Here is a 26,707-nt window from a genome sequence, read left to right on the forward strand (position 1 = left end):
TTTCTCCCGACAGAGAAAAAAACAGTGACATCAGATCCTTCTGCTAATCTAGGATGATGAGAAAGTTATGCCAGAGGAAACATATGAATCTTAGGTTTTAGAACTCAACATCAGTTTGAAATGGGCCTTGCTCGAGATAAAAATTGAATATGACAACAGCTGTGGACAACAATTTACAGACAAAAACAGGTGCAGTGTAGGATTAATAACCTACTGTGTAGAATGCACAGTAAACACTGAGGGGAAAGGGAATGGATATCCAAGTAGTTAAGAAAGAAAAAGACAGATAATTTCTCAATTTTATTAATTGTAAAATGATCAAGAACATGTTAAAAGATACATTCTTAATACTGACTAGCAGTACTGAAACATTAATAATCTCAATTAGTTACTAGAAAAAAAGCAACTTCTATTCAGAGCAATTATGTCCCCAGTTTTAGCTAGTGCACCACAAAAGAGAAGTCCAAAGTATGAGACAGGGATGCTGTAATACATTCTGCAATAGATATCCAGCTGTTCCCTTAGCATGGCTTTCCCTCTAGTTCTCCAAACTGCTGTTGGAGACAACAGCACAGGGCTGAGAAACAGCCAGTGAACATTGGTCCAGTGATGGCATAGCCAGGAATATCAAAAGCCATGGCTACTTATTCTACCAAGCCCAAGGTCAATTAATCATGGCCTAAGTCTAAGGGCAGGAGATGCACCCTTATCCTATGTTTATGCTTTGAGTAAGGGGGGTTACTGTAGCACTATCATGGTAGTGCATCTCAGCCCTTTACTCTTTCCCAACTCCAGAAAAATAAAATTACAGGAAGCAGCCAGTATAGCGCTGGAACTTTTACCAGACAAAGAAGGATACTATGCTACTTCCCTTTAAGGTTGGGTTGATCTTCCCGCAGCACTCTCTCTCCTAATTTTAAATGGATGGAAACTGGAGCCAAGAGCCCTATAGCATTTCTTCAAGCTGAGAAAATACAATGAACTGCTGAGGTAGCTGTAAACAGTTGAGCAGGGTAAGCACCACCACCAGACACTGGGCTCTCTCTTTAAGTCTGCACAGTGTCACTTTCCAAACTTTCCTTTGCCTCCATCACAGATGCTTGGAAGCAAGCCTTAGTGGCACAGGATGATGCTGCAAAATTTATTGTCTAAACAATGACTAGCCAAGTAGCAGGGACCTAAAGCCATTTGTTTTAGTTTTATACACACAAACAAGCAGACAGTTCAAAGTAGGATGTCAATTAAGGGTCAATTTGTGGTGTGAAGTGCAAGCAGGCCTAGAAGCCCATCTCCTAACCCTCAGCAGTCTAAGCTTCTCTCTTCCCCCACTTCCCCCAGAGAAAATACATCTCACACTAATCTGATTCCACAGGCAAGTGCAGCCCTCACCAAGGACTACAAGGATCAGGACAACCCCTCAGGTAAGTTTCCACATGTCCATCAGAAACTTCCAGTAGTGTTGTTGACACAGTCAGCTAAAGAAGGGGGGGGGGGAATGAACACAACACCTTGGTCAGTTTGAGCGAATAGGAAAATATGTCAATACAGCAAAATAAACAGCTTTAAAAAGTCAGTGGCAGGACTCCTTGATAACTAGGGAGTTATATCTTAGGAGGGAATTCTGTTGCCTTCCAGATGTTTTGGACTGCAGCTCCCAGCATTTCTCACCACAGGCTATGATGCCCAGAGCCACTAGGGATTGCAGTTCAATAACATCTTGACAGCCACACAATGCTTAGCCCAGTCATAAGTAAACTACACAAAATTTTACTAGCAACCCAATAATGCTTTGATTCCAAGGTGCTTGCATAAATTCTGCTTAAATAACTGCACTGATGAGTAATGTCTGCTTTACTTTTTTTAAATGTCTGGTTTACTTTCAGTAATGCAATGTATGAACTGATTGCACACACTGGCCTGTTACAGACTGCCAAAATAAAGCTGCTTCAGGTCTCTTTGGAGGTATGCTGTTTAAATGATGCATGCATCCTAAGAATCCAGAAGCGGCACCAAAGCTGCACTCAGTGCTTAGGAATGGAGTATGGCTTTGGTGCGACCTCCGGACTCTTAGGACCCATGCATCATTTAAATAGCATACCTCCAAAGAGACCCGAAGCAGTTTTATTTTGGCAGTCTGTAACAGGCAACTGATTCCAGTCTCATGGGTTCCCAGGAGAAGGATACTGAAATTTCAGCTGACAAAATAGCGATCTACTAAAGCTACACTTCAAAGTCTCACATTTTTAATATGAGAGACAAGTCTTGTCTTAGAAACTAAACTTTAATTTCTTTCAAAAGTGTACCCATCCAATTCAAGCAATCACAATTTTTTAGGTTTGAAGCTAGAGAACTTTCACTCTTAAGTATATATAATGATGAGCAACATTTAGGCTAAAATTAATGGACAATTTTTCAGGTTTCTGAGGCAATATATGGTTCAGTTACGACACACAAGAGAAATAATGCAAAAAAAAGAGCTAACCTTGTTGAGGACAGGCTTTGTCGAAAGAACATTGTAAATAGTTGATAATGAGATGTTCTGGTGTAGGGAGGGAAAAAGACAAGTTATTTTGATATCTGAATCAAGAAGCATCTGCATAAGCAACTGATGTATTAGTTTTGCAGCAGCCACAAAACAGACAACAGAAACAACTAATCCATGGATGAGGAACACTTTTCAGTTCAGGAGCCAAATTTGAACTTGGAAAGTTCTCTGAAAGCACATCCTAGCAGTGAGGCCAAGGGAAGTGTCAAGTGTAATTCTGAATGATTTTGCTTTTTCCACAAAGCACAATATACTTGATGAGTCAGAAGCAACACAATGAGCGTTAAAGCATGACTCGTTTAGTTCTATGTAGTATTTAAAGTTTAAATCTACTTCTGAGACAATGGGCCAAAACACCTTGCAGAAAGAATCTAGTTTGAGACCTTTTTAACTGCCCTGGCTCAGTGCTAGCGAATTCTGGAAATTGTAGTTTTGTGAGAAATTTCGCCTTCTCTATCAGAGAGCTCTGGTGCCACCACAAACTACAGTTCCCAAGATTCCCCAGCACTGAGCCAGAGCAGTTAAAATGATCTCAAACTGGATTATTTCTGCAGTGTATTTTGGACCAATGCTCTAGCTTTGTAAAACAACAATGAAAGTGAAAGATCAGGGACGTAGCTAGGATTTTAGGAAGGGGGGGTCCAGACTAAGTGCCACCATTATAATGGGGCTTGGCTGTGGCAGCGCAGCAGCACACACCATTCATTTTTCTGATGGAAGGGGGGGGGGTCTGGACCCCCAGAACCCCCCCCCCCCCCCCGGCTACATCCCTGGAAAGATTATCCCATGTAAAGAAACTGAAGACTTTGATTCCAGGCCTCACTATGTCAAAAAAGAGCCATACTGGCTTTAAGTAGTTCTCCAGTTATATGCTGACAGCTAGCATAAAACTGTTGCGAAACAAGATGTGGGAATAAGATCTTCAGTTTAATTCCTATGTCATATTAATGCACTATATCCTACCACATCTTCCTGAATGTACCCAATCTTGTCTGATTTTGCAAGTTTAGCACAGTCAGTCCTAGTTTGTCACTGGATGAGAGACCACCTAGGAAGACCAGGGATCTCCAGGTAAAGGTGAGGAAATAATACTGCAGGAAAGCCTGGAGATGACTGCCAATCAGAACCGAGAAGAGTGTGATAGAAAGATGGTACCCTCCATCTTAATCTCAGCTTTACCCCACCGCAACATTCTAGGTCTACAATTACTAAAATAATATATTTTTTATTTCCCAGAAACTCAAATGCCAGAATAGGATCCCTACTCAAATAAGCACCTACACCATGGATGGGAAACATGTATCCCTCCAGATGTTACAAAACTACAATTCCCAGGATACCTCACTATTGGCTATGCTAGTAAGGGCTGATGGGGAATTGCAGTCCAACAACATCTGCAAGACTGAATGATTCCCACAGTGATTTAAAGAAACTGACTGGTTTTAACAAACCATAGTTCAAATTAACCTCAGTTTAACACTTGGACAGAATGCTTAACTGAGGTTAATTGAAACAGAAAGCATTTCTATGGTTGGGAGAAAGAAGAGAGGAGGCACAGCACACAAACTTCAGCACAGCTTAGGAAAGTTACTTTCTGGACTACTACTTCCAGTAGTATGCTTGCTGCAGGTTACCTTTGGAATGTTAAATCAAGGATTGGTGCTACATACAAAGTGAGCTATGCCTCTTCTCCTGTTACAAAGCCTTATCTGATCCTATTACGATGGATCTAGACTGCCATTCTAGCTGCTTTTGTTAAATGTCAATCATATTAATAGGCTTAGTCACCCATAACAGGCTACTGCATTCCATCACTGTTAAAATTCAAAGAATCACCTCTTGCATTGTTTGGTTCAAGCATTTCATTGCAGGGTCTCTCCGATTATCCAGAACAAATGGATCCTTCCAGCGATCATAATTGGTTTCCACCAAATACCAGGTACCTTTTTCTATGTTCAAGCTTGAAATGGAAAAAAAAATTAACATATTTTGCACACACAAACCCCACACCTTTTTACCATGGATGCATTACAACACTTTTGATGTTAACATTCCTGCATTGAACTCAAGCTGCTTAAAATAGTCTACCCATACAAGTCTAATACAGTGGTACCCCGGGATACGAATTGATCGCGTTACGAAATTTCCGGGGTACGAAAAAGTTAGATTTGAAAAAACTGTTCCAGGTTACGAAGATTTTTTCGGGTTACGAAAAAATTTTTGGCGCGAAATTCAAATGTGAAGCGCGGCTAGCGGCTTTCCAGCGGCTTTCCAGCGCCTTTTCGGGTTGCGAAATTTATCGGGTTACGAACGGCGCCGCGGAACGAATTAATTTCGTAACCCGAGGTAGCACTGTATCACTAGTGTATTCTAGGTAAAAATAAAGCCAGAAGACATTTTAAGGAGTGTTTTTCTTTCCTCAGTATGAAAACAAATTGATAAAAATAGTAAAAGCAAAACAAATGCACCCAGGCAACCCCTACAAAAATACTAGATATCCATGTCTGTTGCTTTAGCAAGCTACATTACAGAAAATACATCTATCTGCTTAAATAGCATCTACTATCAAGCATACTTACGGCCAAATATCTAAGACAGCACTTCGAGTACGTGTAATAATACAACCTTCTCCTGATTTATTGCCTCCCAATATGAAATAAGCTGGTGCCAGCAGTTTTGAATTACTCAATTTGTCCTTTGCATCTTCATAACTATATTCAACAGAAACAATCAGAGGGATACATCAACCAAGTACAACATATTATATAATGCTGTCTGAACATGCAGTAACCTCTGGGATGAAGGCAGGATGACACTAGTTTAAGATTTTCTAACAAGTCAAGGGAAAGCACAAGGGATGCATACTTCAGTCTCTCTTGTTACAAAAACAAGCTCATCTTTATTTAGTACAGAGTTGTCAACTTGAGGCCCTCCAGATACTGTTTGCCTGCAGTTACCATCATCGATCACCACTGATTATGCTGGCTAGGGCTAATGAGAGTTGCAGCCCAATAACATTTGGAGAGCCAGAGGTAGTATAGCACTGATATGACCATCTATCAAAAATGTACATTCAAAATCAAAAACTGTCACTGTACCTAATTACATCCCCAGACAAGCTCACTTTAACTGCAAAGTCAGAAGATCTGAGTCTACACCAAGTGGCACAAAGGAAATTTCCCCATGATCTTGCCTCTGATCACAAAGAGTGGTCACATGTGACCACAAGGCCCCCACTTATGAAAGACAGAAACCACAATGGGTTGAGAAGAGGAGAAAATGTAAGGAATGTACCACAAGGACTACATAGCCCCATATGGATTAACACATAGTGTGTAAGATGATACAAGCCAAACATGACATGTCTGAGTGCATTTTAAGAACGGGCTTCAGATATTAAATCTTCTTTCTTTTCCCTCTTCACTGAAACAAAGATAGCAGCAGAGACCATTAAATAAATAAGACATACACGGTGAAATTAAACCCTAAATTAAAAGATGCTGCTATGACAAAGAGTTTTCATTTAATTTGCCTGATATATTTGTTGATAAACCCTTAAAAATTGCCTGTTACCTTGTACCATTTTCCAACACACTTCTAGTGAGAAAACTCATCCACCAACCATCTCTCTGACCCATTATCCACTCAAAGAGTCCTGCAAGAACCACAAATTACAAGGCATAAATATAGTAGGGTCCAAAGCTACAAACCAAGTAAACATGCATATGATTTTAATGTAAGCCTCTCATACCTCAGCCTTAGTTCAGTTTACATGGAAATCGGCCCAGTTTCAAGAGAGCTTGCTTGCAACTCCATGTGGGCATGAAATCCTATTAAACCAAACCATCCAGTTTCTTAAAGTTACATGCAACATGTAAAAGGCTGCTTTTTAAAAATGTATGGCTGTATCTTGTGAAACTGTTGCTTCTGATGATTTGAGGCTGCAATGCTAATATAATAACCCCTTTAAATTTTCTCTTAAAACAAATAATTAGGATACTCACCAATGTAACCTCCATCAAGACTGAAGCGCTCATTCATGGTTAGAGAAAAGGCACCCTAAAACATGAAATCAGTGAACAGTTGAATTAAACTTATTTGTATCTAGTAGAGATAATAAGAGAGCAAGATAAGCTGATGATGTAATACCTTAACTAGGTTCTTACATTCAGTAGCAGAACATGAGTTCAACCTATACTACTACTTATTCCATTTTATGGCTTTGGGACCACTATTTACACTACAATAGTTTACACTAGATTGTACAAGGAAAGTGAGGAGGTTTCTTGGATGTCATAGCCCATTCACAGCTAAATGAAAAAAACTAGATCATGTGTATTGTACATCACACTAATTACTGGGAAATCTGAAAGTGCAACATTTTTACACCTCAGGATATTACTGGATTCTGGGTTTTTGTTTGTTTGCTCTAGTTTTTGTGAAGGAAAGACTACAAGATTACTTTCCATGTCTATCACAATAAAAACAGTGATTTCCAAAGTCCAGCAACACGCTAAAGACTGAAAAATATACTATGTTGTAAACTTTCAGAGATTACACCCCACTTTAAGCAAGACTTGAAGGTTATGAAACATGCAGGAAAATGAAGGTTGAACCTGGCATGCAGGCAAACTATTGTTTAAGGAACCATATTGTTGTCATGTTTGGATGCTGTGGCAGATTCCGAGTAGCTTTTAGCCAAAAGTGGAAGAGGCTTCTAATAGTGTCTTCCTGATTAAGGAGAAATGGGAGGCCTGCTGACACTTATAAAGAGCTTGTTACAGTTTGCAATTACATCAGAATGCACCTAATGTGGGACAAATCAAAAATACTTACAGGTTTCAGTCCAGATACCATTCCCACGTAGCCTGCAAGATTTGCAGATTTAAATACTGTCTTATTGTTCCTCTGAAATTCCAGCGACACCATTAGTGGCTTTAATTCCTTTGTTACAGACCAGGAACTATTTTTTACATCCCACCTGCAAGGAAAAACAAGAATCACATTTAAACATTTTCATATCTTGGGAAGTTGTTTTTGGATTACTGCGCAACCACACTGGCAGAAGACTTCTGGAAGCTGCAACTTTGCCTCTGTATATCTGTTTATTGAATTTTAGCAGCAAGATCTACTGATTAGGATTAGTGTATTCCATCCTGAAGACAACACATGAAAAAATCCTGCAAGCTTTAATGCAAATTCTGCACCAAGCAGAGCCATGTTCGGTGACATGCACATGTTAGAAATGTCACTGGCTTCTGAAACAGGTGGCCTTGATGGCGCTTGAAGACTTCTGCTGTTCTGGAAAAATAAATGGTCAACTGGTGTGTTGTAGTTGTTAACTGTCTTCAAGTCATTTCTGACTAATGGTGACCCTGTGAGTAGTGCCTTCTCATGATGTGGCCCAAGTACAACAACCTCAACTTTTATCATCATGGCTTCCAGGAAATTCCAACCTTGATCTGTTCTAGGACCCATTTATTTGTCTTTTTAGCTGACTGCAGTATCCTCTTGTAGTCTTCTCCAGCACCACATTTCAAATGAATTGATTTTCCTCTTGTTCGCTTTCCTCACTATCTAGCTCTCACATCTGTACATCACAATGGAAAATACAATGGCTTGTATGAGCCTAAGTTTCATGCTCAGTTGTATATCTTTATTCTTTGAGATCTTTTCTAGTTCTTTCATAGCTGCCCTCCCCATTCCTAATCTTCTGATCTCTTGACTTCAGACTCCATTCTGATCAATGTTTGATCCAAGGTATGGGAACTGCTTTACTATTCTGATTTCCTCATTGTCTAGGTTGAATTTGTGTAGATCCTCCAAGGTCATTACTTTTGTTTTCTTTATGTTGTGTAGTAAATCTTCATTTGCACTTTCTTCTTTGATCTTTCTTGGTAATTGTTCCAGGTCTGCAATATTTTCTGGTAGTAGTATGGTGTCATCTCCATATCTCATATTATTGACATTCCTTTCTCCTATCTTCACTCCTCTCTCTTCTGTGCCCAAGCCTGCTCTTCGTATGATACTTTCTGCATACAAGTTGAACAGACAGGGTGAAAGGATGCAGCCTTGTCTGACCCCTTTGCCAATTGGGAACCATTCTGTTTCATCAACCATAGTATTCTTCTTGGCTGCCTGGGTGCCTGGAACTTGGAGGCACGGTTTTGCAGCAGCACTGTTCCTTGTTAGAGGGGTAAACCCAGAAGATGATGCTGGGGGACTCCTGTTTGACTCCTTGGGGTCTTTTAGGGCTCAGTTTTGTTCCCCATGATATTTAACATATAAATGAAACTTCTGGAAGAGGTCATCTGGAGTTTTGGGGCCTGCTGCCATCAGCATGCCAAGGATACCTAGCTCTGCACTTCTTTCCACAACAATCCAAGGAAGCAGTCTTGGTTCTAAACTGGTGCCCTATTATCAGTAATGGACTGGATGAGGGCAAACAAGTTGTACATTAATCCACATAGGCCAAAGGCATCCTGGTCAGTCAAAAGGCAGATGAGGAATAGGGATTCAGCAAGACACTCCCCTTGAAAATGCAGGTTTCCAGCTTGGGTGTATTCTTGGATTCAACACTTCGAGGCGTTACAAACTGCCGCTTTGCGGTGGTCTGCCGGCGCTGCTCTTTGCTCCGCGAGGGAGTCGCAGCATACAAACCGCGCGACTCCCTCGCGGAGCAAAAAAGAAGCTCCAAAATGGAGCTTCTTCCTGCGGTGCCGTTATGACGTCGCGAGGCGTCCATGGCGCACCCGCGATGTCATAACCGCCACGCCCCTTCTGGACGCTATGCGTCCAAGACGTAAACATGGCGGCGGCCATGTGGAACGGCCGCTGCCATTTGTCACAGACTGAGTCTGTGATAGGGAAAGGGGCGTCTAGAAGAGACGCGCCTTTTTTAAAATGGGAAGTCCTGAGGACGTCCGAAATGGCGGTCTATAACCCGCCTGAGTCTGGAAGCTCAGGTTTTGATGGTGGTTAGGAGTGCATTCACATAGTTAAGGTACAACTATTCCTTGAGATGTTGGATCTGACCATGCTGACACATGCCTTAGTTACATCCCATTTGAGATAGGGCCATTGGCTCTTATCTGTGATATGTCTTACCTGTGATATGTCTATTTTTGGGCACAATTCTATGACTTACAAAGTTCTATAAGGCTCAGGTCCAGGTTATCTATAAGGCCACATACCTCCTTATATGAGTCTGCCCATCTCTCTCTGTCTCACCACTCTCAAAGGCATACCTGGTGAGAACATGGGAAACGGCCTTCTTGGTGGCTGCTCCTAGGTTCTAGAACTCCCTTTGTAGACAGGCTAGACTAGTGCTCTCCTGCCATCTGTCATAGTCAGGTAAAGAAAGACCTTTCTGTTTTAACCGGCCTTTTAAAAATTATATATATAAAAAAACATACATTCCAACAAACAAAACTCGTATCCTCAATACATCTTATCTACATTAATGTTGGCAAAATGATTGACGAGATAGGATAGGATAAAAGAAAAAAAAGAAGAAGGAAGAGAAAACAAACAAACAAAACAAAACCGGTTTTTGAGGGCTGACTGCTTAGGGGGAAAGGGACTTTCATGTGTTGTGTGGTTTTTATTTGTTTTTTTTAATGGTTTAACTCATTTTAACTTTACTGATAGTGTAGTTATATTTTCAACTTTTGTACGATATAAATTTTTAGCTATCTATTTTGGCTTTCTTAAACCACCTTGAGTTACAGACTTGGAAAAAGTTGGAATAGAAATAAATATATTAATAATTATTAATAATGATGATGATTATAATAGTATTACAAAGCTTGTATTTTGCAACCTAAAATGTAAGAAGGTGGTCTTTTATCCCTTATATCAGAGGTTCGAGCTACTGCTCATCTCGTATGAATAAAAAGGGAAGGAGAACACATACATACCCAAGAAACAGTCCAAAGTCAAGATTTCTGGCATGGTACAGCTTTCCTGATTTGAAAGGGGAAAAAAGTGGATTATCCAGGAGAAAAATAATTCAAGTTTCATCACTACCACCACTATCACTACCATCACTGAAACACACAGTACTATTTACCTGTTTTGTCCTCTGCTACGATTGAGGTACACACTGTGAAGATTTCATAGAAGATATTGAATACAACAATATCACCTAATGGAGGAAAAAAGAGGGAGAAAAGAAATCACTCAGCAAATTGACAATTGAATTGTAAAACAAGAAAAAAAAGCAGCAGAACTGCAGGAAGAGCTAGCAGGACAGTACACATCTTTAGAGGATCATATTTTGGTCACAACATTCATTCTGAGATGGCAAGCCCCAAGATGAGAGATTCTGGATGGTACTTTGTGATGCCATCCAGAAATACTAAAAGGATGCACAAACCACCTATTTCCCATTTTTTGAAAATACTGAAGCCACAAGAGTTGCCACTTTATTTCATTTGCCCAGCATGCTATTTTTAGAGCTCATTTCAGCTTCTGAATATAGTAATGAAGCAGTCTTCTTGAATTATGCAAAACAACCATGCCATCTAGATGTGTCAGACCGCAACTCCATTATTGGGTGTTCATGATGGGAATTATATTCCAGCACATATGGAAAGTCTGCAATACAAGAAGTGGATAATCTATACCTTGAGCATTTTAAATCCAGGAATAAGATTATAGGATCAGAAGATCCTATTTATACACTGAGGAGATCCAGCCTGCCTTCAGTATTTTCTTCTCCACAGGGAAGGAAAAGAAGGCAATTGTGAAACCAAAACCCAATCACATGTTTACTAGTGTGAATTTCATTGTATGAAATTAACAACTATCAGGCCTTATGTCTGAACTGAGATCAGATTTTACTGTGCAGTCTCAACCACATGTAGTGAACAGTCTTACACACTGTAGTTATAAGTATGCAATGGAATCTCAGCAGTTATTGTACAATAATTTATGCAGTTGTAATGATGCATTAGTATCTATCTTGCACTATTACAAAATACAATGCTGAATAATAATCCAATATTACCTAAAGTATTTTCAGAAGCGGAAGCAATGCCTTCGATCTCTTCTTTGAAAGGAGGGGGAAGGGTAGACCCTAGCCAAGCCTATACAGAAAGCATAAACAAGTAATTATGACAACGTTATAATGTTGTATTCTGAATTTCCCCATCTATTTTCCTAGCATATAGTTAGTTACATTCTGTACTAACCTGCAGACTTTTAAGATCATTTTGCACATTACAGAAAGACAAATTACATTATGCCACTACAACAATTACAGTTTCCCAAAGAAAGTGTATGCAAATATACAATATACATGCTTGCTGCACTGAGATGTTATGTGTTGGACATATCTTTAAGATTATGAAACATGCTCTATATGAGTTGGCTTGTAAAGGCCATCCCAAAAGTTTGAGATTTTGTGGACAATGTAAAAGAGATGTTTGAGAGCCTTGAGTAGCTGCTTATTGGGAACATACTGCAAATTTTAACAATATATTATGCTAAAGATACAGAGTATATGCATTTTGAAGAAAATGTGGTTGTAACTGAGATTTTAGGCCTCCAATATCTCCCCCCCCCCCTTCCATTTTATTAAACTTTAAAATCACACATATTATTGACAAGAACAATAGAGAGAAAGGGGAAATAGGGATCCTGAGCCTTGAAGATGAAGGAATGGCCATTCAGCAGGACACCCTTGGAATGCATGACTTTACAAGGATCTGTTTCCAATAGGTCCTTCAGTCATAGGCTCCAATGCAATGTCACCCATGCAGTTTAGAGCCAGAAACCCTATAACATATGCAGGCAGCCTTTTGGTTATGCTGGGCTGCAGTTTCCTCCTCCTTCACTGTCATTGGTCTTGAAAATTCTGTGCCATTCCCAGTGGCTCTGGTCAATCCAGCTGCTATGGTCATCTCTCCCCAATACAGTGCATACTGGGGGTGAGTGAGTGGGGTAAAGGAGTTAAGGTGGTATCAGATAAACGGAATAAACAGTAATCTACAAAAGGTAAAACTGGCTCTAAACATGACATTTCATGCTCCCAACTTATGTACTTCTTGGCTAGAAAACCTAATTATTCCAACTGTATAGTGGATTCTGCAGTCATTTGGACATGTGCTGAAAATATCCATACTGGTATTTTCTGAGAATCTGAACAACCCATTTTGGAAGGTTGATTCAAGGCCTTCTTTTCTGCAGTTTTTATAGTTTATATTGCATTACACCATCCGTTCTCAAATTGTGGGGTGCGACCCCCTGGGAAGGGGCACAAGACTTAGTGGCCCTGATCTCCCCTCTTCCCAGACCTTGTTTCTCCTAGAGAGAAAGAGAAAGGCAAGAAGGGTGCTGGAATCTATGACTGAAGGAGGAGGAGGGCTATTTCCTTATGTTAAAATATGAATATACATAACAAAAATATGCACACTAAACACAACAGATATTTTTAATCATATACTATGATGGGTGGGGTGGGGCATGATATCCTCATGTAAATGTAAAGGGGGTCAGGGGGATAAAAAGTTTTGAGAACCATGTCATTACATCACATCCTTATTTACATATTTTTATTTTGCCCTTCAATAAATATTTCCAAGATAGTTTGCAACAAACTGATAGCAAACTGCATACATCATGCATTCATAGTCTGATGAAGAAATTACTCACAAGAGTTTTCTTCCCTACAATTCTTAAAATTCAGTGATTCAAAATCAAGTTAAGAATATATCAAATAGTTCTCCCCACTTTGGACTATTTCTACTAAAATAAACAAACATTGAAGACCTTGAACATTAGAAGTCAGGTGTGTAACATCAGAACATGGCAAAATAAAATTGTATTTTAAAAACTCAAATAAGTTTCAGATATTTTAAGCTACAACTCCTATGATTCTTGATCACTGAACATGCTGATTGTGACTGATGGGAGCTGCAGTGTAACATCTGGAGGTAACAATACCTTCAGATTTGAAAAGCCCTATAGCATCTGCTCATAAGCAGAAATTCCCTCCTGTTCCATGTCACTCAAGAGTAGTGTTGGCAAAATGAAAATTAGAGACCACTCCTATATGCTTAACGATTTTGTAAAAGAGGAGATTTCAGCAGCTACTGTATCTCACACAACTGAGTAACAAACAACACCTGCTGAAATTCCTTGTTGTATACAATCATTAAAGGTACAGGAGCTTTTACTCTTTTACAGTTTTTACTCTTGAAACCATAATCAGGAGCAGCTAATCCGAAGTTCACCATTGGACTTGCCCATGAGCATGCTGCACCCAGGCAAATCCTTTCTAGTTCCAGTGTATTCCAATGGTGAATAGATAACACATAATATAGCCATTCGAGATTGCAAAACACACTTGGTTGAAATCCTAGAAGGTAATCTACTAAACAGTGTATACTAGGTTACTCCCCAATGAGGAAGAGATGTTTTAGACAAAAACTCTCATAATCTTTTACTACTGGCTAGGTTGGTTGGGACTGAAGAAAGCTGAACTCCAACAAGAGTGCAACAAACTATGGGAGGCTGGTGCAGATTATACTGTCTAATGGTTTATTTCAGTAGAAGGGGTCTTCTTACGCTCCAAGCAATTTGTATTCCATGGCATGTTTTTCAATTTGTTCTCTGACAAGTTGCAGTATTTATAAAATTTCATTTTACGTTCTACAAATCTAGATTTGTTTTTGAAACACACCAAAGTAAGTTCTTTGTTAAGATTTGTATAAAGTTGCCATACTTTCATCCATTTATATTCTAATCAGCAATAGCATGCCTGAAACAGTGTCTTTCTTTTCCTAACTTTTATTAGTAATTTAAATTAGGATTGCGGTTCTTAGTAAACTGCACTTATATTCAAAGGGTTCAACGAGCTTAAACTCTCACAGATTTCTGAGACAGGAAACATACTCACCAATTTAGATTCTAGTGCAGCCATATATTTTTTATTATGGATGAATGAATTTAGTATGCCCTTCAGATTCTGAATTACAGCTTTCAGCTAGAAATGCAGGATAAAAAAAGTTCAGATCAATATACTTTTAGCACAACATAGTTATAGAAACACTAAGGAAGAAACATATGTCTGAAAATGTTTACTTGTGAGTGTACAAGCCAAGCAGTTTTTTTAAAGTGGAAAACAGTTATACTTCCAAGCAATGTCTTTTCATGCATTTCAACATTCTTTTGTAAGAGTGGCCACATTCTGCCCATCCCTACCTACTGCTTCCAATACTCTTAAGTCCAAGCTTTCCCACCACAAGGTCTTCCATGTGTTTGTGCTACAATTCTCATCAGCACTAGCAAGCCAGTCAATGGTCAAAAGTTAAAAGAAGTTGTAGTTCTGAACAACTGGAAGGCAACAGGGTGAGGACGACTGCCTTAGTCTTGGTTGATAACAATGAATCTTTGAAGAGAAATAAGACTTTGATTTTGATCTTTGTGCTTCTTGGTCCCATCTTAACTAGGCTTTTGTTATTTGGAAACTTGATGAAGGGTCTTTTGGAGCTTCATTTATGGCTGAAAACCCCAATTCTGAAAAATGTGCTACAAGTTGAATCTCCCTTATCCAGAATTCCAAAATCCGAAACATCCCAAAACCCAAAACTGTTTTTATGGATAGCTGAGATAGTGACACTTTTGCTTTCCGGTGGTTCAATGTACATTTGTTTCATGTATGAAATTATTAAAAGTATGTTAAATTATCTTCAGGCTAGGTGTATATAAAACATAAATGAGTTTTGTGTTTAGACTTATGTCCCACCTCCACGATATTTCATTATGTACATATATGCACATACAGTTATTCCAAAATCCAAAATCCAAAACATCTCTGGTCCCAAGCATTTGGATAAGAGACACTCAACCTGTAGTGGAAAAGGGGAAGACAGGATGGGAGAAATCTTGTCTATATTAAGACTGCATAAGATATAACGTATGGCTATATCCCACAATCCTCCAACATGTATACATGGGGATACATGTATGTGTGTGTATACACACACACACACACACGTATTGTTGGCAGTCTTAAAAGCTCAAATCTAAGGACACTTTCTTGAATCTTTTTGTGCCTCCTAAGACTTGTACAAAAATGCATAGCCCACCTTGAACAATTTTGAACCTTACAGAATATTTCAAAAGAATAAAGTACACCAAAATAGTGAGCATAATATGTATACGACTTTTTTTTTTTTTTAAAAAAGGAGAAATCTGTTTTAATCAAGTGGAGGGGGGATTTGCATAGATCAGATAAAATCAGGCAATAAATGAATGCATTAGGAAGAATGTTTTAGAAGTTGTGTGAATTTCTATTCAGGAAAAATAATAATCATGCAAACCAATTCAAAACAAGGTCAAGAAGAAAGTGAAGATGGGATTCATAGGAGACCTCAGAGGGCAGGCATCTGTTTTATTCTTACATAGTATGATAACTGCACTGTGTGAATTATGAGATATTTTCTGTCCTTAATGAAACCTCCAATGTATTTTGGGGTACAATAATGCCTCTTTCCAAAGAGAGGTGTGTGGGGAGTGGGGACGGGGCACAGGGACATGCATATAGCCATCATCTGTTACACCCAAGCACCTAGAGCCAGAAAACAGAAGGTGAAATAAAAATATAATCAGATAAAGTAACATTCCTTGTATTATATGGGCTATTCCAGTGTCCCACAATGGAAAAATATCAGTTTTGTCTAAATGAAGCCTACGTGCTGAAAGAGTACTTCACTTCCACTTTGTTGTATGATGGCTCACCGAAAAAAAAGCATGGAGCCTTTCTTTGTTTCAATATGCCACATTATCTGGGCGAATAAGTACCCCAATGGCAATAATAATAATAATAATAATAATAATAATATCCCATAATAATAATATTTTTAACCTAGCCGTTAGTTTTACAAAACAAACAAAACCCCAAAAAACCTGTACATGACAAGGTACCAAAATCTGGAGACATTACAGCTACAAACAAACCCATGCAATTTTTATATTGTAGGTCTACTGTGGATTCTGTAACATAGGAACCTAGTGCTCCCAAACTCTTAGAAAACAAGATGGAATGCTTCTATGAAAGTTTAGGCTACCAACTTTTTTCTCTCAGTTAATATTGAAAGTGCTACTAGATCTCTTTGCAGAATGTATCAGCCTGATATCTGAGGAATAAAAATAAGTAAAATATGACTAGAACTGAGAGCTGAAAATCCCGCCTTTGCAAAGTTCCTTACCTCTGCTTTTTTATCACGTACAACATGCTTCCACCTCTCAACAGGTGGCAAATCAAGGTTTATGATGTACTTTGGAACGTTTCCTTCGTACCTAAGAAAGGACAATGCCCATGACATTCATGAAAGTTGCTACATACATACAAGCCATGACTTCTCATTTTAGAATCATAGAATCATACAATTTTAATATTTTTTTAGCTAATCAGTCATACTGTTTCAATTTTCAAGTTCTATTTGGCTTTCATACATATTTAACACAAGTGACTCACTTGCATTTACACCTGGCTTCTCTATTGTTCACACACAGAAAGAGAAAGAGAGAGACCTGTTTTGTAACAAATGTATATAAATATAAATTTTGAACTAGTTACACAGAGTATGGATATGGTAGCAAACACAATGGTTAGTATCCAATTACCAAAAACATCTTATACTGTAACAGAAAATGGCAACACCTTCCTGTTTCACTAGTTAAATTTCAGGTAGAATATCATTTTTGGTTTGAGCAAATATATTTTCCTTTGAACTAAACTGGTATCTTGGAAATGAAGACCAATAAGACTGCTGCCCAGTTTAGTAAGGAATGTGGAAAAGTTTGGAAAATCTTCCAAAATGATATAGTAGTTTGCTGTGAAGACAGATAATCCATGTCTTTTCTTAAATCTGCAACTACTGGTCTGTCATTTCTTAAGTAATTGGTACTTACGTTGGTCCTGATGGAGGATATTCATGTGTTTTGCAGTCTTCAGCAAACTGTAAAGTAAGAAAAGCCTTTTTGAGAGCAAATACGTTTGTAATAGTTGCATGCAATGTTTTCACAGCTTCAGTTACCTCTTCAGCTTCAATAGGAAAAAAATTAGCAAGACTGAAGTTGCAATCTATGGGGACTGAACAGACAGGCCAAAATAAAGCTGCTTCAGGTCACTTTGGAGGTATCCTGTTTAAATGACACATACATTTTAAGAGGCCAGAAGCTGTGCCAAAGCTACTCTCTATTCCTTAGGATTGGAGTGTGATTTTGGCACGGCTTCTGGTCTCTTAGGATGCATGCAGCATTTAAACAGCATACCTCCAAAGTGACCCGAAGCAGCTTTATTTTGGCCTGTATGGCCTTATTTACCTAGGACTAATTGTAACAGAAGTCATTGGTCTTACTTAGGATTGGGCTGTAGGATTTTACAGTATGTCTGGATTTTGATTTGCATGAATGTTTAAGATCAGAGCTCAAATTTATGGCACAGGTCTATTAAATGTATTGGTCTTCAGAATTACAATAAAACAGGAAGATTTTCTCAAATTACATTTAGAGTGGACTACTTTGGAATTAACCAGACCACTGGTTCATAACGGGTACCAGGAATATAGCATTGAGAATATGTGAAACTGGCTTAAAACTATCTGGAGTTATGCCCACACCTGGAGAACTCTGGCTAACCATTATTGAATGAATAAGTTAATCATAAGCCAGTGCTCAATGCTAATGAATGGTGTCCTATTAAGTACTTACAAAGCCATGAACTAGACTTATAACTTCATAACTATTTTGTAGGCACATCTGTGATTTTGGCATCACTGCCAGAACTGCAAATGCCCATAAATCCCACCCTAAAGAAACTTCCCACCTAATTCCAAGGAAGCTGTACCTATGCTAAACCATTGCCTGGCAACTGTCATGGACTGGATGAGGGCAAACAAACTAGTCACTGCTCCTGGTCAGTTGAAACAGAACTGTTAGATGGGGTTATATTCCCTCTGAAAACATTGAAAACTCCTGGATTCAGCTCTGAGCCTAGATGCTCAGATTTCAGCAGTGACCAGGAGTACATTTGCAGAATTAAAGTTAGTGCACCAACTATGTCTGTTCCTGGAGAAATCAGAACTGGCCATGGAGGTACATGCCTTGGTTACATGCTTGGGTTACTGTAATGTGGAGCTTTGAAAAGTGCTCAGAAATTTCATTTGGTCCCAAAAGCTGCAGACAGGTTGTTAACTGGGGCTTGCTAAAGGGAGCATACAACCCTGGTTGCAACAATTCCAGTGGCTGCCAGTCTGTATCCAGGCACAATTCTGTGTTGGTTTTGACCTATAAATGTGCCTTGGATTCAGGCTATATATGATGGACCCCATCTTCTTTTTTGTGCTTATTAAAGCTCTATGATTTCTAAGGAGTTTATCACACAGAGGCCCTTCTGTGTGGTAAACGTCACACAAGCGCTGCCCAAATGTCACACAAGCACCATGGGTGTGATCCCCCATGGCGCTCCGGAAGTGTAATTACGGCTCCCGCTCCATTCCTGTCATGCACTCGTAACTGGGGGAGCCTCCTGGAGCACTTTCCTTATTAACGATTTATCCCGAGAACTGCAGTCTGAGTCATTTGCCCACTCTTGGTTTTTATTAACCAGAGTTCACTGACTCCAGATATAGCTTCTCACTAGTCAAAAGTGGATGCTTCTGATTCCTCTTTCATTCCTCACAGAGATAACTGCACAAGCCAGAGGCTCACTATGGCTGATTTGTGTAAAGCCAAAAATAATTATTTTTGGCACAACCCTACAAGTTAACATATACTCCACATAGGTGTTAAAGGCGATTTTCAGAATCTGTCTGGAAGCATTGTAAACAGTATCAGTTTTCAAGAGTTTAGGCATGGCTTTTATCCAAGGCATCTCAACAGGAACATGCACTTGAATTTAAAATAAAAAAGCCTTTAATTCAAAAGTTTTAACATCCTTATAAGTAAATGGCAATTCCTTTCTTTAAAGTAGTTTTGCAAGGCTGAGATTGCAGTTTACATTAGCCAGAACCTCTCAACATGGAATCTGTGATCAAACCTGAACTGTAGATGAACCACAAGACCTTCTGCTTTTTACAAGCACTTGTGTCTACAGAAAAGCATTGCATTGTACAACCTGGCACAACAAATGAACACAGACAGAGATGAACAAAAGAGACAAGCATACAGTATTTTGCTCTCCTTGATCAGAGGAAAACCTAGGCAAATCTCAAAACAGATGTCACTGTGTGCATATGAAGGTATTTACACTGTATGAAATGAGACTGCTATCTTTTCTCAATCATTTCTCAGTCACTATTTCTCAGGAATGTTTTTTTTTCTTTGTCTCTGAAGTGCATTTTTATGGACCAAAGAACCTTGGTATCTATCATAACAATGTATCACTGTGAGCAGAAACTTCTCATTAGCTTCATTGGGAAATCAGTTGCACCATGAGGAACTGGGGCATCACTTCACTTTCAAAAGAATCCTTCCCTCAATAAACAGTCTTGACTGAGGCTGATTAACTGCTCAGTTTCACAGCCATCTCATGAATGTGAAAATCAGTTAAGAATCAAGCAAAACCATTGTCTAAGACAACTTTTCATACATGCAACATGTGAACCAATACTCCTTCTCTTCCTCTCCTGCACTCTTAGCATCAGATTCATCTCAGACTCGAGAAACAGCAACCTCTGAATGAACAGTGACTGTCTGTCAGCTTGAGCCACATGCTTTGTTGCTGTTGTTTGCTTTCAAGTTGTTTCTGACTTGTGGCAATCCTAAAGCAACCCTCTTATGGCTCTTCTTGGCAAGATTTGTTCAGAGGAGCTTTGCCATTCCCTTCCCCTGATGCTGAAAGAGTCTGACTTGCCCAAAAACCACATGCTAAAGAATGGCAAAACGCTCTTAGCCGTAGACTAGCACATCTATATTGACGCAAACCTTTACACACTAGGCAGAACAATTTCTTGCCTTCTGTTGTTTGCCTCTAAGAATAACTGGTCCTCCATATCCATGGACCCTTTATCCACCGATTCAAACATCCACAGCTTGAAAATATTTTTTAAAGTATATAAATTCCAAAAAACAGAGCTTGATATTGACATTTTATATAAGGGCCACCATTTTAAAATGTGACTGTATTTAATGGGACTTGAGCATTCATTGATTTTGGTCTCCATGGGGAGAGGCTTCCTGGAACCAAATCCCAGTGTAGTTCTCAAATCTAGCAAAACTTTGGACTATCTCTTTCTTGCTAAGTGAAATATGGTACAGCTTGAAGTTAGGCAGAGAAAAGAAAATCACTTCTGCATGGAGTGGTTGATCAGGAAAGTAATTTTCTCTTGGCTCTGGGTAGCCAACCCATTTTCTCTACTTGAGCGCAAACAATAAGATGAAATTGTGACAGTAGAACCTACAGTGGAGATAGGAAACTAGTGGCCCTCGAAGGCATTAATGAATGAAATATGTCACCACTGCCCATGTTGGCCAGTGCTGACAGAAAATGGGAGTACAGCCGTAAGACCACTGGTTCCTCATTCCTGATCTAGTGAAATCTGGTAGGACTTGTGAGCTTCATGAGTAATACACTAAAAGTTGTCACGGGTGCTTCTTAACTCACAGGAAGAATAAAAATAAGACCAAAACATCCACAAAACTGTTCCACAGCTGAGCAATATGTATGCCACTACTGTAGATGGAAGGATGAAATCACAGGATTTCAAATATATTATTTTAAAAGTATTACCAAAAAGTCAGTCTGAATGATGTAGCCTAAATGGTTCCAGAAGAGTAATCGTTGCTGTGGGCTCACATTGGTGGATCCTTAATGCCCCACTTTAGAGCTCATACTGGTGCTGATGTTGACTTCATTCTAGTGTTGAATCATGCTCCACTCCTTTTACTGAAGTCCTTGGTTGTAATTTCTCTTTCCAAATTGTGTATGTAGACACTTTTAATTTTTTTTGGGGGGGGGGACTTTTAAACTGTTTTAAATTGTTTGAAATGCTTTTACTATACTACATTATTTGCATTTTTAAATATGAATTGTTTCAAGCTATTTAAAATTATTTTACTTGTATATTGCACTGAAAGTTCACGATAAAAAATTCTTCTTGTTGTGTGCTTTCAAGCCATTTCCAACTTATGACAGCAATCCTAAAGTGAGCCTATCATTTAACAACATTTGTTCAGAGGGGGTTCACCTTTGCCTTCCTCTGAATGTGAGAGAATGTGACTGTCCAAGGTCTGCTGGTGGATTTCATAGCCTCAATAAAGAAATATAACGTTTGGAAGTTTGCCTTTTTGGTAACTGTGCCATCCACCCTGGTTAGGTAGGTGAATTACAAACAGCACTTATCTTCTTCAGGAGCCTCACAGTCCCTTTTCTTTTCATTTGTGTTATGAACCATGTAGAGCTTTTTTGTTCGACTGTATTATGCATGCCTTGTGTGTTAATCTGGGTATAAAATAACAACAAATAAAATAACAGGAACAGTTGCTTAAATGTTTTATAGTTCCTGTTGAAACACTTCCAGGTTTTTGCACAAAGAGGGTTTTTTCCTCTCTGGACTAGAGAGCACTAATTAAAAAAGTTATTACTGTAATTTTAATTGTTGCATATTTTACATTTTTATAGTACCAGGGTGAAAAATGTGCAGGCCCCAGAAATATAATGGCTAGGGCTACTGGGAGATGGTGATTAGCCATACCACCACAGTTTTGTATCAAGGGCTACTTACTGCCAAAGGATTTCCAGATTAGTCTATGAATATGAAATTCCAAAATATAATTCCATATAATGGTATTTAAAAAGACTGCTTAAAAATTATTTTTTAGAGAAATGCTCTCACTATGGTATAGGATTCTTCATATACATGCATTTAGTGGAAAACTAGCTACAGAAGTTAAAGGCAGACAGAGCAATATTTTAATGATGTCAAAAGTCGTCTGCTGCACAAATAAGGGAAATATAGCCTAAACAAGATCATGCCTTAAAATATTTAACAGATCACGAAGGGCCGAAAGAGATGGATGAACAGACAAAACCATACACTGTGGCCCCGATCCAGTGTTTTTCTGGCCCAAATAGGCCAAAATGGTGCCCTTTCCGCTGTGGTGGTTTTTCTGCGTTTTTGCGCATATAAATGGCACGCTACAGAAATGCTGTGACACCGTCTGCTGTGTGGTCAGCAGGGCGGCATAACACTAGTTTGGGGGTGGCATTGGGGCATGCGTTCGCCACGTCCCCAAGAAGCCAGTGTTTTTTGCCAGTCTGCTTTGCCCCTAAGGTTGCACCAACAATATCCCTTACAGGGGGAATGGCCAGGAGAGTGAGAGATGTATTGTTATTATTTCTTGAGACAAACAGCAACTTGTGTTTATCTCAAGAGCAACCAATTTTATAGCTGAGTAGAGGAACATTCTAGAAATCTTGACTTTTAATTTGAAAAGAACTGGAAAAAGCAATCAAGACTTGTCAGGGCGAGAATTAAAAGGGAAACTCCTTTTATACATCTGTGGCAGTGCAAATGTTATGTAGTAAAAACAGCTTATTAATATACTTTGCTGCAAGGTGGAGGTTAAGCATTCTTTGATATTAGGCTGATTATATCAACTCCTAAATTGCCACTGCAGTTCTGTCTGGATCGTAAATAGATTTAAGACAGAATTGCCTGTATACAAATGACTGCAATACTCAGTACCAGCAACCTCTTTGTTCAATAAACAAGAGTAAGCTAACTGCTCTACTAAGTCACATGATGGAGCAAAAGCAGATCTGAAATTGGTGTGCCTTCTCTTTCCCAGGCATCTGCTTGGCAACTATCAGCAAGATGCTAACAAATCATATTTCAGTCCCAAACTTCAGCACTGCAAAATCTATTTGTCCCTACATCTTCCTTCCATCCAACACTGGGACTTAAACCCAATATAAGCCATTAACCTACTGTGGCTGTGAATCTACGCAGAACACATTTGCCATATCACCAAAGCTGAGTCTGCAAAAGCTGAGCAGGACTGCTGATGACAGCATGCCTTGGGGCGCACCTTCACTCTAGAAATAATGCCCCTTTACACCACTTTAAGTGCTGTTGCTCCATCCTATGGGATTCTGGAGCATTACATGGTCTTCAGCCTTCTCTGCCAAAGTGTGCTGGTGCTTCACAAAGCTACTAACCCCAGGAGTCTGTAGGATGAAGCCACAGCAATTCAAGTGATGTCAAACTGCATTATTTCTACAGTGTAGATTGTCCCCTAGAGACACAGAGAGAGAAAAGTTAGGATATGAAAAGTCAGTATGACATAGTGGTTTGAGTGCTACCATGGGGTTTTCTTGCCAAGATTTGTTCAGAGGAGGTTTGCCCTTGCCTTCCCCTGAGGCTGAGAGAGAGTGACTCACTGGGTTTCATGGCCGAGTTGGGAATCGAACCCTAATCTCCAGAGCCCTAGTCCAATGCTCAGACCACTACACCACGCTGGCTCCCGTCAGACCAGGGTTCGAAACCCCGCTCAGCCATGAATCTGGCTGGGTGTCCTTGGGCAAGAAGTCACGCTCTCTCAGCCTCAGGGGAAAGGCCAGGGCAAAACCCCTCTGAAGAAGCGTCCCAAGAAAACCCCAGGATAAGTTCGCTTCAGGCACACTCACCGTGATGTGAAGGCACACAACAACAACAACAATTACAGAGCCAGCGTGGTGCAGTGGCTTGAGTTTTCGGACTCTGGAGACCTGGGTTTGAATCCCGGCTTGGCCATGGAAACCCACACTTGGGGGGCACAAAACACACTGCATAAACAATCCAGTTTGAGACCGCTTTAGCTGACTTATCTCAGTGGTAGGGAATCCTGGGAGCTGTAGTTTATAGCTCCCCCCCTGTCTCTCTCTGACAGACCCACAGTTCCCAGAATCCCCTAGCGCTGATCCGGGGCAGCCAAGGCGGTGTCAAACTGGATTGTTCCTGCAGTGTGTGCCCTTGGGCAAGAAGTCACACTCTCTCAGCCTCAGGGGAAGGCCATGGCAGTAAGCTCCTCTGAGCCAATGTTGCCAAAAGGAGAAGCCCAAGAGAGGGTCTGCAATGGCCAGGAGAGGCATGGAGGCAGACAACGCACACAGCCAGGAGCAGAGCCTGCAGGGATCCCAACGGAGAGCAGGAGAGAAGGCCCCACTCTCTCCCTCCCTCCCTCCCGTCCTTGCCGTCTCCTCTGCCTCTGTCTCTTCCAGCAAACTCACCGGGTCCTTGGCCTGCAGCAGGGCCCACGACGCAGCCGCCAGCAGCAGAGCCACCCCTAGACCTGGCATCCTGTGCCTGCTCTTCCTCTGACCTTCTCTCCTTCTGCTCTAAGTAGCAGCAGCAGTCCTTATAGCAGGGGCCCGGTGTAGTCTCTGGCAGCAGTGGCACTGAACCCCCCCCCCCGCTCACGTGACCCGCCCTTGGAACGTCCCACTACAGTCTGAGGGGGAACGCCAGGCGCAGCCAGGGAGGAACCATTCTGGCTGGGAGGGAGGGAGGGAGGGCAGGCGAGGGAACCCAGCCTCAGGCCACTCTCTGGGTGTGTTGCAAATGTGGTGACTTTCACACGGAAACGGGGCCTTCTCAGAGCTTTGGGTGTGATTTCGGTGCCTGGCTCTCTTTCAGTGCATTTTGGGTGCCTTTGGCCCCTTTCAGCTCCAGCCCTGACTCTGAGAGCGAGAGCAACCAACCCTTGGGAGTGTCACACACTCACCGGCTTCAGCCAATCAGAGAGAGGACTGGAGGGGGGTCGCCGCCCCGCCCTCAGGAAGCGCTCTCTAGCCTCTCAGTCCCTGACTCCCTCTTAAGGCTAGCTTTCCTCAGATACATGGGAATTGTAGTTCATTGTGGCACCAGAGCTCTTTCTCACAAAACTATAATTCCCAGGGTTCCCTAGCACTGAGCCAGGGCAGTTAAAGCGGTCTCAAACTGGATTATTTCTGCAGTGTGTCTTGGACCCAACTCAGGCTGCATCTTCACTCCAGACTCCAGAGACAATCCAGTTTCATACCGTTTTTACTGCCATGGCCCAGTGCTATGAAATCCTGGGAATTGTAGTTTGTTGTCACACCAGAGTTTGCTGAGAGAGAAGGTTAAATGTCTCTGAAAACTAGAATTCCCAGGATTCCCTAGCACTGAGCCATAGCAATTAAAAGGGTGTCAAACTGGATTTATTTCTGCAGTGTGGTTGCAGCCTAACACATTTCTATTTGGCACAAAGCTTCCTGGACCCCCTAAGGGACATAGCCATGATTTTAGGAAGGGGGGGGTCCAGACTAAGTGCCACCATTATAATGGGGCTTGGGCACAGTAGCGCAGCAGCACGCACCATTCATTTTTCTAATGGAAGGGGGGGTCCGGACCCTAAGAGCCCCCCCTCGGCTATGTCCCTCACCCCCTTCATGTCAAAATAAACATCTTAAAAGTATTACAAGGATTGAAGGATTCCTTGGTTGGTTTTAATGGTAATTTTGACAGTTGAAATAAGTTCCAATTATTTTTATTCAATTAGGGCTACCTTTTATTGCCATCTTAACATGACGGGGACTTTTCAGGGATTTTGATTGAACATTTGGTGAGATACAGGGGGATTTGGTGAGTTTGGGGCCAAACGTTTGGGGAATTATCTTCCAGGCTGGTGGTTTCTTCCGCTTCCCTCCCCTCTCCTCTTCGCAGCCATTTGGGGCGGCTGTGAAGGAGTGGGGTGTGTGTTTAGTATCATCATCATCATCATCATCATCACATTATTTATTATAATTATTACTATTATTATTATCATCATCATCACATTATTAGTATTATTATCACCATCATCATCACATTATTATTACCACTATTATTATTACCATTATCATCATCATCACATTATTTATTATAATTATTACTATTACTCTTATTATTATTACCATTATTATCATTATTGTCATCATCACATTTATTATTATTACCATTATTATTATCACCATCACATTATTAGTAGTAGTACCATTATTCACATTTATTATTATTATTATTATGACCATTATTATTATTATTACCCTCTACCTCCACATTCAGTGGGATTAGGAGCTTGGAATTCTGGGAAGTGTAGTTTTGTGAGTGATTTAGCCTGTTCTTCAGAGAGCTCTGGGGCCACTACAGTTCCTGGGATTTCATGGCA

At 40.2% G+C, this 26,707-nt stretch overlaps 1 protein-coding gene across 1 annotated transcript; it reads right to left on the minus strand.

The window, feature by feature from the left end:
- Positions 1–287: 287 nt before the first annotated feature.
- LOC149312767 (acid ceramidase-like) lies at positions 288–24,943 on the minus strand. Its single transcript, XM_089525326.1, has 14 exons — positions 24,768–24,943; positions 17,468–17,514; positions 16,762–16,852; positions 14,448–14,534; positions 11,556–11,634; positions 10,617–10,691; positions 10,465–10,510; positions 7,382–7,526; positions 6,550–6,604; positions 6,119–6,200; positions 5,125–5,256; positions 4,382–4,505; positions 2,483–2,539; positions 288–1,475 (listed from the first exon to the last, which is right to left on the minus strand). The coding sequence occupies exons 1-14, from the start codon at positions 24,834–24,836 to the stop codon at positions 1,386–1,388; spliced, it is 1,179 nt and encodes a 392-aa protein (XP_089381452.1). The 5' UTR covers positions 24,837–24,943; the 3' UTR covers positions 288–1,385.
- Positions 24,944–26,707: the final 1,764 nt, after the last annotated feature.

The sequence above is a fragment of the Sceloporus occidentalis genome, unplaced genomic scaffold, assembly GCF_023333645.1.
Source record: "Sceloporus occidentalis isolate IW3139 unplaced genomic scaffold, rSceOcc1.0.p SCAF_5, whole genome shotgun sequence".
Classification (NCBI taxonomy): Eukaryota; Metazoa; Chordata; class Lepidosauria; order Squamata; family Phrynosomatidae; genus Sceloporus; species Sceloporus occidentalis.